At 34.2% G+C, this 12,018-nt stretch overlaps 1 protein-coding gene across 2 annotated transcripts in view; it reads right to left on the bottom strand.

The window, feature by feature from the left end:
* The window catches only part of CNTNAP2 (contactin associated protein-like 2), a 1,033,702-nt gene that overhangs the window by 359,652 nt on the left and 662,032 nt on the right, over positions 1-12,018 (bottom strand). For both annotated transcript variants that reach the window (XM_017822277.1, XM_017822284.1), the window contains one exon: positions 998-1,104. In XM_017822277.1, coding sequence (XP_017677766.1) covers positions 998-1,104 — 107 coding nt within the window. The remainder of the gene's footprint in view (positions 1-997; positions 1,105-12,018) is intronic.

The following is a 12,018-nucleotide window of genomic DNA, read 5'->3' as shown; positions in this document are numbered from 1 at the left end:
CATCAAATGTGTATATATATATATAAATAGTTATTATATATATATATATATATATATATATATATATAAAATACATCCACTCTTACATTTATATAATTTTTATCCATGGAATAGGTTTTGTTGCAATCCACACAACTGTGAATAATCAAAGTTTTCTCATTGTTTTGGTTTTTTTGATTAAAAATGAAACAACTCCACAATTTTCTTTTTAAAATTTTACACAGCTGTAGTTAAGGTAAATAAAAAATCATATAAATTTGTATCTCTACAAATCCTGGCTTCAATTTCAGCTTTTCACCTGTTCAAAAGCATTTTTTCTCTCTTGTCAATATTAGGAGATTTTTTGCAAAAGAAAGAAGTGATGGCAGTAAGGACTGGATATGTTTTCTCTATCTTCTAGGTATTTTAAAATACATTTTCAGATGAAAATCCCAGTTTTTAGCATATGAGAGAAGGAACAGAAGATACATGCATTGTTCGGTACCGATTAAAAGAGCAACTGTACCTTTCTTCTTTCTGTGCTTTAATAGCGTAGAGCATGTGGGGCTCATAGAAAATATTCTTATTTGAGAAACCCATAAACACAGAGCAAATAATTAAATTTTAAAATGGTTGATTATCAGTATATAAACACACTCTGGGATCAGCAACCCAAACAAGTATCTGTAGCAGCAGTCAGCAGCTCTCCCCAGTAGCTTAGGGCAGATTCACTGCGTCCATTTGAAACTCTACCTCTTGTGCAATTGCTGAGAAACTGATTGCTCAGTACACCCAACTAACACATCTGTAGTGCTTTGGTCCCTTTTGTGGTGCAGCACAGTGCTATATAAACACATCCTTATGCAGACAAACTGGAGTATGATTAAACCAACACCTTCTTTCAAAAAAGGTTTGAGGATCTTTAACAACCAGAAAAGAAAACTTTGGCTTTTTTATCTCAACTAAAACACGTGTCTTCCCTCCTCCACTGACATTTTGAAACTGCAAGATGGCTTACAGTTATGACAAGTGGCGCCACTGTATCCAGTTCCATCGCAAGTGCACTTGAAGCTGTCCCACGTCTGGGTGCATTTTCCACCATGTTCGCAGTGATTGGGCACACACCTGTCAGGAGGAGATGCAAAGACAGAAAGAAAAATCAAAATGAGCATCAAGATTTACATAAAGCTAAATTTTGAGCTGCACAAGCAGAATATCATGCTCTTGTCTGGTAATTAATCCTTGTTATTTTAGGTAGATTAACAGAATTTATATCTGAACACACAACTGGCATAAAATATCATCAAGGCTTTGCTGCAGCCCTTTTACAAACAGTAAAAAAACACAATAAAGGTGGAATAGAGCCGCCCATCATAAATCAGGGTTCTAAGTTATGTATGACTGGTACTGAGCTGTCAAAACAAAAAGAACATCACAAGTCACATCTCCTCCTGCTGCGCAGGTGGTGTCACGCCTCGAGGAGTCCAGTCCCACAGTTGACTGAAAGTTAAAAACAAAATGCCACTGAGTTGCTATTTATCTTTCTGTTGTCATCAATAGGGTAAAGGGGAGGGAGGTTGCCTGCTGGATAGGATGGAAGGAAATTAGCAATGCTGCATTATTAAAACAAGCAATAGGCTTCACTATAAAAGCTGTATAATTTTTTCCTTCTCAGGGATTTGTGGCAAGTATTCTTCACCTTTCTCTCACACACTTGCTTTTCTTCTCCAGCTACACTCTTACTGGAGAGTTGAAGGAATGCAAAAGAAAAAGCGGAACAGCAAAAAGTCAAAGTTATAGCAGAACATATACTTATTGGTTGAAATATTATCGCAATGTGATTTTCAAGATTTGACTTTGGCCAGGTTCTTTTTTATCAAATGTAGTAAAAAATGGGAACTATCATGTACTTTAACCTCTGAAACTATTAAATTTCTTTTCTTTGAAAGGGATTTGAAATACCATTTCAAAGAATTTTTTTTTCTTATTAACTTTATTGCAATCAGACTCAGTACAGGCTCTGCATTTTTGATCAAGAACTAAAGGAGCTTTTCTTTCCTTTTCATTTGGCCAAATCTACATTTTTTTATTATAAGATTAAAAAATCAAAACTAGGAGACTCACTATTAGAAAAACAAAATACTTTCAGAAATGCATTAAAAATTAAATATCCTTATCTCTAAGATAAATCTGAAGTTCATTGTATTCCTGAGATAGTTAACAATACTTCCATAAACACCACCCAAGGAAATCTTTGCTTTCCTATGTAGAAATTTAGTGAAACTGGAAGTGTCTGTGTCATCCCCCTACAAACTTATGGTCTCCTATTTCCTCAAGTTCCAATTAACAGCTGCAAGATGTTGTTATATATATATATTTTATATATATATATAATATATGCCAAGAATAATTTTGTCACAATATGCATTAGAGATTTGAACATTGTGTACTCACATGTAGAAACTATTTTTTGTTTTATGCATGCCAGTACAAGTACCTCAGAATATATACAGTATAGCTGTCTTATATCCTATATCAGCCTTTATTATTCAAGGCTACCCATTCTTTTCCAAAGATCAGAAAATACTGGTTTGTTTAAAAATAGCTCTGAAATAAATGCTCTTCTAAAACAAAAACCAAAACATTTAAAAGTTTTCTTTTCACTGTGAATACAGTGAAACCACCTGAGGCAATTATCACAATTCAATAAATTATGTTTTGAACATGGTTTAAATGAATTCATTTAGTTTTGTAAGTGTGGTAGGCTAAATGAATAGATAGAGCTGATTACTGCTATTCAGTTATGTTCTCAACACCGCAGAAGAAAAACAAGGGCATATAATAGCACATTTCTAAACATTCAAACAATTAACAATTTACATGAATCCATAGCTACTGTGTAAAAAAGTAAGGAAAGCTAAGAGCAATGACATTTCAAAAATAATCTCATAAAAGTAACTTCTATTCAGGGATATAAATAACTACAAAAGTTCTTAAATCTGAATATGGTTTTGTATTTTTCCCAGCCTTTCAGAATAACTTGCTTTTATGCATTTTCTACTTCATTTACGTTGAACATACATTACTTGAAAAGTGATTTTTCAATGACCAAACCAAACATTTTCCTATACCAATTTCACCAGCTATTTATATGAAGTCTCACACGTAATGCTAGCAACTAGTTTCATATTTTAGTGCAGTATAGCTTACTTTTATTGCAGCATAACTAGTAAAGATACCACATTATTGACTGTATAACTGGGGTAAATGACTTTACCTTCAGAAAAATGAAAAACAGATATTTATCTGTATCATTTAATGGAGCGTATTAAGTCATAAAACCAGATATATTCAGCAAACTCCTAGATGTTAATTTTATGTTTCCACTATGATGGTTGGACTAGTGTAGTCTGCATCTGCAAAATTTCTTTTTTACTCATCTAATTTTTCCTGTTCTAAAGACAATGTAGGTAGAAAAAGGGAGTAAACAATATCTTTATATTAGTGCATACTGAAGTTTATATCAGACTATAAGACCATTTCCCAAAGTTCTCTCTCCGCCCTCACTATTCTGTTAGTTTATTTTATCAGATAGAATTATAAGATTTATTTTCTATTAAATCCATGAGAAAACTTCTGCAACATAATCTGATGCTCATCTGTCCACTTTTTGGACAGATCTTACCTGCTATAATAGAGTTTACAGGAAATACTAAGTATCCAGAATGTAGATATTACAAAAAAACCCCTCTTTGAATTCAGTAGCTGTATCATGAGGAATATGGTTTATCATTGTAAACTCCATTATTTTTCAAACACTTTTCTTTCCATAGAATGAGAGTAATATAAAAATGTCCATATACATCTTGCTAGAGAAATTTGCATTTTTAAGCAGATGTAATGATATAGTTTATTTACCTTACATCTATCATTAAGTATAGACTCAAAATGTGTACACTCAGAATCAACAATTTGCAGTTCTTTTGTATTAAAAGACTATGTTTCTAGCTAATTAAATTCTTTAGTCTCCTTTATAAATGAGGTTGCATTACATAAAAAGCAATACAAAACACAACAAAACAAAACAAGCCTTCAAAATGGCACTTCCCTCCAGAAGCAGGCTTTGAAGTTAGAAATCATCACAAAACAGAACTGGAAGTAAGTTCCTCATCACTGGGTTCTGTGTCTTCCCATTGAGTACACCTACATTTTAAGAACTGCTTCTTACAAAACGTTACTGATTCCGTTTTGAGAACTTTCTTGTTCTGCGACTCCTTCTGAAAGGAAAGTCTAGAACTTAATCCTTTCAAGTGTGATATACTTTCTTTTAATTTCCATCCAAAATTTATGCATAGAGAGGTTACAGATGCTGTTTTGTTTGGTTTTGTTTGGCAATTTTTTTTAAGACTGATTTGTGTCTCAACTTTTGTTTTCCTTTGGGATTTACGTGTGGATACTTTGTAGAGAGCAATCAAAACTTTTCTTAGTTTGTATTTTTGTGAGAACAAGTCTTCCTGTTGGAAAAGAGATTTTCTGTAGTTCTTCCTCATAGCCCTGCTCCTGCTTGCACTTGCATTCTCCTCAGTATTCTAGAGGAGGTTTTATCAATGTTTTGTGATTTCAGAGTTGATCAACATTTTTGTATTTCTCTACTGAAATTATTTTGCTTAATATATAGCATTTTGCTGACTGTCAAAAAATAGCAGCTCAAAGTCATCCTGAGAATGCTCAATGCACTAAACACCTTCAGTACATTTCCACTCATCTTTTCGTCACTTCCAACCAATGACCTCCATCTTTATATGGAAATCCTGTATCACTGTACTGTAACTTCCACTGTGTCATACAAATATTTCTGCTTATTTTTCTAGGCTGAATCTTTATCATTAGCACATTTCAGCAAAATATTCCTAATTTTTAGCCAAGGTTGAAGCATTAAATAGGATCGTCTCTGGCACTGATCTCTGAGCAGCTCACATCTCTCAGCTAGCCCCTAACCCATCAGTATAAATTGAGAGGCAACTCCATTTGACAGTTCACAACTCACTTTGGAATTCTTCTCTTAAACCCTGTCTTTCTTGGTTTAGCTAATAACTTCCATCATTACACTATATCAAATGTTTTATTGACATCTGACAAACTAGATCTATTGCACTTCTGTCTGAGGAAAAAAATACTGTGCTTTATCAGAGAAGGAGATCAGGTTAATCCTGAAGTATTGACTGGTGATAAACATCTGCTGCATTCTACTCTACCTTGCATTTACTTCAAGAAAGATAATTATTTCCTTATTCTCTTCAAAAGAATAGTAAGACTACTGAAGGCAGATTAATAGGAACCTGGTGTTCTGGATCTCTCTTTTTCCATTTGTTAAATTACATTAAGTTAATTCTGTCACATAATAATACAAAGCCATGAGCTTCTTTTTATTTGCTTAGGGTTTTTTGTTGTTTGTTTGTTCCATCTGTGGTACAATCATCCTAAGTGAACCTGACAGACTATTTCCAGCAAGAAAGAAAAAAAAAAGGAGGAGAAAAAGAAGAAAGAAAAAGAAGACAAAAGAAAAGAAGAGACAAGAAAGAGAAGAAAGAGAAAAGGGATTTCATAATGTCACTATAAGCAGGAGAGTGATATGAAAGACCCATGAAGAAATCTTCACAACTTATTCAGCAGAAATGAGTAATGGTTGATCTTCAATTGCACAAAAAGTTGTTGGAAACAGGAAGGTTACAAACTGTTAGAAATTTCCACAGGGAAAGGGCAAAGATGCAATGAGGTTCACTACTGGTTAAAAAGTATTTTCAGAATATACATCAGGAATGCCTTAAATAGGTTTTTTTCTGCCTGAAGGCAGGAGAATAGCCTCTGAGGTCTACTCTAGATGCTTTTCTAATCCAGATATTTTCATGTTCCATAAAAACCAAAAAAGTATTTCTTTCAATCTCTTATTTCTCATTCTGTGACAAGATGTATATTTCTTATGTAGCACAGTTGTGACTGTGCTATTTAACCTCTGTAAGTCAACAGATTTTGGTCACTACCTCAGTCTTTTCAGAGGACTATATACCTTAGGGCATGGATATTTCATATATTAACTAGTTTCCTGAGACATATTGTGCCAAAAGTGTATAGTAATTCTCCAATTCTGAGGTTTGGAGATCATTTGATCAGGAAGATAAAAAGTTATTTTGAACAGGAAGTCAAATGTCCAGATGGCCACGCAGAGACTGTTAAATAAAGTCCCTCAGTATGGAAGAATCATCAAATATCTCACTATTTAGCACTGTAAAGCACAGACCTTTCCTTAATTTCCTTGCCTTCTCCTTTCACACTTCCTATCTCTAGCGTAAGGGCAAAGTACAGCTTGTGCGTAGCTACAGCCTAAATCAACTCTCCTTTTATATAAATTTGAAACAATCAAGCCAAAGAAATCACCAAAACGAAACATTCACCTGTGCTATTACTCCTCCACCTGAGAGGTCAGAAGGAAGGAATGAACTACACATAGCACATAACACGAGATATCTGACATATATTGACCGTAACTGTACTGAAAAGAACTCAAATGTTACAGTGATAATTACAGCATGAGAATTTCTGTAGAGCAGAACAAAATGTTAAAGGCTTTTTGCAAAGGAAAGTTACCCAGGCTGAATTATGCTTAATGCAAAATTCAATCTTTTCCTTCTCATTGTCAAATCCCTACCTAATCTTGCTCCTGATCACACTTCACCTCTCATTTCTCTCCCAAATTGCTTCTGTTCCGCTTTTTTGTCCATATCTCTTTCTTAGAGCTAACCACCAGCATTTTGTTTTGAATGGTTTTACAGAATTTTTCCTCAAATTGCCCTTTTTATCACCTCCAAACATTTCCTTAAAATCCATAGTTTATCATAATTTTTGCAAAGATCCTTGAAAAGCAGCCAAGTATGCTGTTCTGTTGTCATCATCCTTCATTCACACACACACAAATCATAATGTTTAAACATTATGTTTAACATTGTGTTTAACATAATGTTAAAACATTATACAAATTTAGACTTTTTTTACTGTACAAGGTTACCTCACTGCTCAAGAAGACCATGAAAGATTAGGCCTCTAAAATAACATACAAGGAAAATAATTTGTAAGAGCAATAAATAATGCTTTCAGATGTTAATCTGAATCACAGAATATACATATGTTTATTTAAAACACATTTTGTAAGCTAGTAACAACATCACAAAAATATTTTAAACATATGCATGTGTTTGCTGTGATGCTGCTCTTTAATGCAATAAAATGCATTCCAATCATCATGGTAAAAGTAACACTGAACAATAAGATAATCCATTAAAGGACAAAGTACTATTGCAGGGTCCTACTGTACCAATATCAGATAAAAATTAACCATTCCATAGAGAGCCCCTGATTTTCAGCATATCCTAAATGAAAGTAAAACCAGCTGACCTACCTTTAAGATTCTGTCTTATTTCTTCCAATGTAATGAGTTTTTAATGTGACTTTGAGATTTTCAGTAACAGGACTTGGATCTGATATGCAAGGCAACACAAAGGGCAGATGGAAGGGACTGTAAAATTAATTTAGATTCACCGTAATTCCCAAACTAGTTTCATTTGCTGCTGACTTCTAACCTAATTGTGCACAGATGCATATAATCAACAATGGCAGAACTACATAATCCTGAACCAAGGAGGACTTAGCCTTTCTTTATCACTTAATGGTAATACAAGGCCATGTTTCTTTGGCGGACATTATCAGACTTGTTCTGCCATGAGATCAAAGCAAAATGCTTGGCACTTTTAAAGACTGTGATTTGTAAACAGCGAATCAATATTAAAATATGCAGTGACATTTGGTTAAACAAAGTTCCTTTATGGCATATTCCCAGGAAAGGCTGCCAAACATACTTTTGGTGTTATCTTCAGACCGGCAAGGTGCTATACTATGCTGTTTGCATTAGAATGATTAATGAAGGACTAATGCATAGAGAAAAATACCACAGTTAACTCATTTGGATTAAGTGATCCTCTTAGATTTATGCAGGTTTTATTTTGTATACAACAGTGTAGAGACTAATTTTTCCTTTCTTTTCTACTGCTTTTAATTTTCAGACTACTTCACAAATTAGGTCCTTAAAATTAAATCATGCTGGTTCCACTTTAGCAGTTCCAGGAACTGGATAACCCATTTTGCTGCACTTTTTGTAGATAATTTCCTGTACCTGTTATGCACAATCTAGGTTCAACAGTCTGATGGCTGAACAACTACTTTCGTCGAACTCAAACTGTTGCCACTTCTGCTGAAGAGAAGAAGGGGAGGGTGAATCTACTGCAACAGCTAACACGAGGGAATTTCACAGCCCTGTCCCTTTTGTCAGTTCCTGGTAATTGCTTCATGCTAACAGGAGGCCAACTCTGTGGAGTTGAGGCAGGAGGAAAGGGTGTGTAGACCAGCCCTTGTTCAGCTGTTATTTACCTTCTCTGGGGTGGAGAAAGTCAAGGAGGGGAAAAAACAGGATAAAATGGGTGGAAATGGCCCATGGGCTACATCCAGTCCAAAAGCTTCAAACTGGAGCATGTGATGATAATGTTACAGAGGTAGATAGATGATAAACCCACAAATGCATAAATTAACTAATCAGGCTAGATAAAAACAATAGTTTCTGTTGCACAATACTTTAGTCAGAAAATGCAGGGCTAGGTCTTCAGCTGGTGTAAATAAGAATATTTGCATCTATCTTAAGCCTGTTAAATGAATTGAAACAAAAGGAAGACTAAACTGTTATGAAAGGCCAGCTACTAAATATTATCTATCTCCAGTGGGGTTTTATTTAACATTTTCATGTCTCTTTGAAGACCTTTGCCTAGTTATTATCTAGTTATCTGCTTTTAGAGCAGATGAGAGATACCCTGCATAAATACTTTATTTTCGAACTGATATCTTTGAGTTTATTATTTGAATAAACACGTATGAGAATTGGCAGGTAGTTACTAACCTAACTCTGCCAACGTGGCACAGTTCAGACCTCCTGGGGATATGAGAATATATGTTAAGCACTGAGAATCTCCAGAAGAATCTCATGGTTTTTAGTCACTGGAGTTCTGAAGAACTCTTTAAATCTTTCCAAGCATTGCCCTGTTCAAAATCTGACTGGTTTAATTTTGTATTCATCTAATCACCTCTCTTTCATTACTTCAGATAGGTAAAGTAGAACACACTGGCTGGGTTTGAGAACAAATAAAATAGATTCTTTGGTGTCTTGTTAACTCTTTACTATTTCTTCTTTTTACAGTTTTCATGAAATACAGCTCCTGAGATTTTATGATGTCAGCTTTATAATCCATGGTAGACATTTGGAGAAAGTTGCTCTTGTTCTTTAGAAGATCATAGTTATCACAGCACATGGACCAGTGAACAACTGATATAATACAGAAGAGTGACTACAATATTCCCCCGTAATAAACACAAGTGATCATGCATTGAATCACAGGCAAATACAGAATTTATACAGCTGTGTTTTAAATGAGTTTATTACTAAATTTATATTTTGGGGAATAAAGAAACTGATAGAAATCTTTATGTTTCTTCCCATAATGTTAAAAATTACTTATTCATAAAGATGATTATAAAACTGATGGATGATTTTATACTAAAAGCCTCTTCTGCATCAAAACTGGACATGTCATAGCCCTTGGCTGTGACACTTCCTCACTCCTTCGTGCATACCATAGCAGACCTTATATTTTGCATTACTTGTTTTGATCTCCTGTGTCTTAATCAGGGACAAGAGCTATCTCATGTTGATCTTCAAATATGTGACAAAGCCTTGATGCATCATATGCAAAAACCCATTAACTATGTTTTGCTTGGCAAATGTAGAGCACATAAATCACATTGATGCTCGTCGAGCTATAAAATGCCGTCAACTACTATTGATATAAGGACAGTCTTGGCTCAGCATCCTATTATACTAATCTGGCTATGACATGATGAGATGGAGTTGTATTTCATAACTGGTAGATTTTGAGTTGAACATACTGAAAGTCAATGTCCCACTGTTTTTATGGCATGGTGGTTTAAAGGAAACTTGAGATAAACATGATTTAGTGCTAGTAAAGTGATGCTGATCTTGTAAAGTGCAGATTGTCTAAATGACTTATACTACAAAATGGTGATAGTCCTAAAAAAAAATCACAACAGCAAAGGGTCTTTTTACTTGCTTAGTATGAATGACTTTTGATTCACCTAAAACACTTCTGAGTTTTAGTAGAGTTTTTAAAGTTTTTTTATTTTACTCTTTACTATCATTACTATTAGGAATCTGGCCACCTTCTTCACTGTGATAGACACAACTGAAAGCTTCCCTAGAAGACCAATTATCTTACAAATATGGATTGGAAGGTAAAGTTAAGTCCTAATGTCTTCACAGAAACTGTGGATCTTGCATTAATGTTTAGATTATAAATGGTTAATTCCAGTGGATGATTCCAGCAACTGTATTACCAGAAGAGTCTGTTCTGTAAGCTATAGTAAACACTTTCTGCCTAAGCAGTGAAGGTTTTGCCTTGAAAACATGGTCTTGGTAGTAAAGCAAAACACACACACTATACAGTGAAGCAAATGTGAACTGGAAGTTAATGTTTCTGAGACGTTTATTAATGACAACTGGTATAAATGCCAGTTTCATTATTAAATTCCTAACAGAACACATAAGTCAAGGACACTAATTTCTCCTGCCTCTGAGAGAAACTCAGGTCTTCCTTATTTCTTGGTAGAGCAAAAATAAACCTACCAAGACTTTTAGTTATCCCACTGTACTATAGAAGAACAGCTGAGGTCAGCATGCTTTTATTTCGGTATATCCTTGCCAACTCCTAGTTTGCTCAATATTGGCAAGGATGTATAGACTGAGTTCTCCAAGTCATTAATTTAAATTTGACTTGGATCAATCATGAATGAATCAGATGTAAACAGCATTCACAAATTATTTACTTCACGTGGAACACTCTCCCTGAGTTGACCCATACAGCCACAAAGCTTAATTATGTGTTTATCATTAATTAGAGGCAATATAATGTGAATATTCACTTTCCCCTTTCTCTATTCTCATTTCTCTTCTTTTTACTTTGCAAGATTTTTGGATCAGAAAAAAGGATTAAAATTTATATTTGTGTAGGACATTATCACAATGGAATTTCCTCCTCCTTATCATTGCAGTCATCAGGAACAACAACAATAACCAGTAACACAGAAATGAGTTATCTTTTTATACTACACTTTTCTCCTCCAGATTAGCATGGAGCATATGCTAAAATTTACACAATCTGCTTTTTCTCCTTTACTATGCCATCTACCACAAACAACAATATTCTCAGCTAAAATATCATGTATAAAACATGAATCATATAGGTTAAACTGACTTAATCCCCTGTTCTTTGTCTGTGTTCTTAGTGCACATCAGTATTTTAATCCTTTATAGAAGCTCTAAAACATTTTTATAAATTACAATATAATGAGTGCTGTAGTCTAAAGCCATCAAAAGCAAGGATGGACAATGAATTTGCAGCTCTGCTGCAGTGTGGTCACAGATCTGTGATAAATACACTAAAATTTTCAATTTGCTTGAAAAGAGGTATGTACTATAAGTAATAAACAATTCATTTATTAACTGGAACTTGTGCAATGAACTGTTTTGATGCCAGGAGGCTTACTATTGAAGTAATAAATAGGTGTGAGTGCACACACATACGTGCATTTATGCGCACACACCTACATTCAATGTGCATAAACATACACCATGCTTTTTCAAGGATATCAAGCTTCTGAAAATTGGCAGTCCTTTCAAGAAAACAATTCATAGTTAGAGCAAAACTGTTTTTAAGAAAAATGTAACTATGAGGATACAACTGTTTTAATAATATGTACTTGACTGTAAAAAATGTAATGACACAATCCTGGTATGCTTAATTTTAATTACAAATAGCTCATTGATGGGAATCTATTATTCTACCTAAATAGGCTTGTGATTGCCCTATA

This window comes from Lepidothrix coronata, unplaced genomic scaffold (assembly GCF_001604755.1).
Source record: "Lepidothrix coronata isolate B3197 unplaced genomic scaffold, Lepidothrix_coronata-1.0 Scaffold3, whole genome shotgun sequence".
NCBI lineage: Eukaryota > Metazoa > Chordata > Aves > Passeriformes > Pipridae > Lepidothrix > Lepidothrix coronata.
Note: the sequence above shows the minus strand (reverse complement) of the source record. Positions and strands in the feature narration are given on the sequence as shown.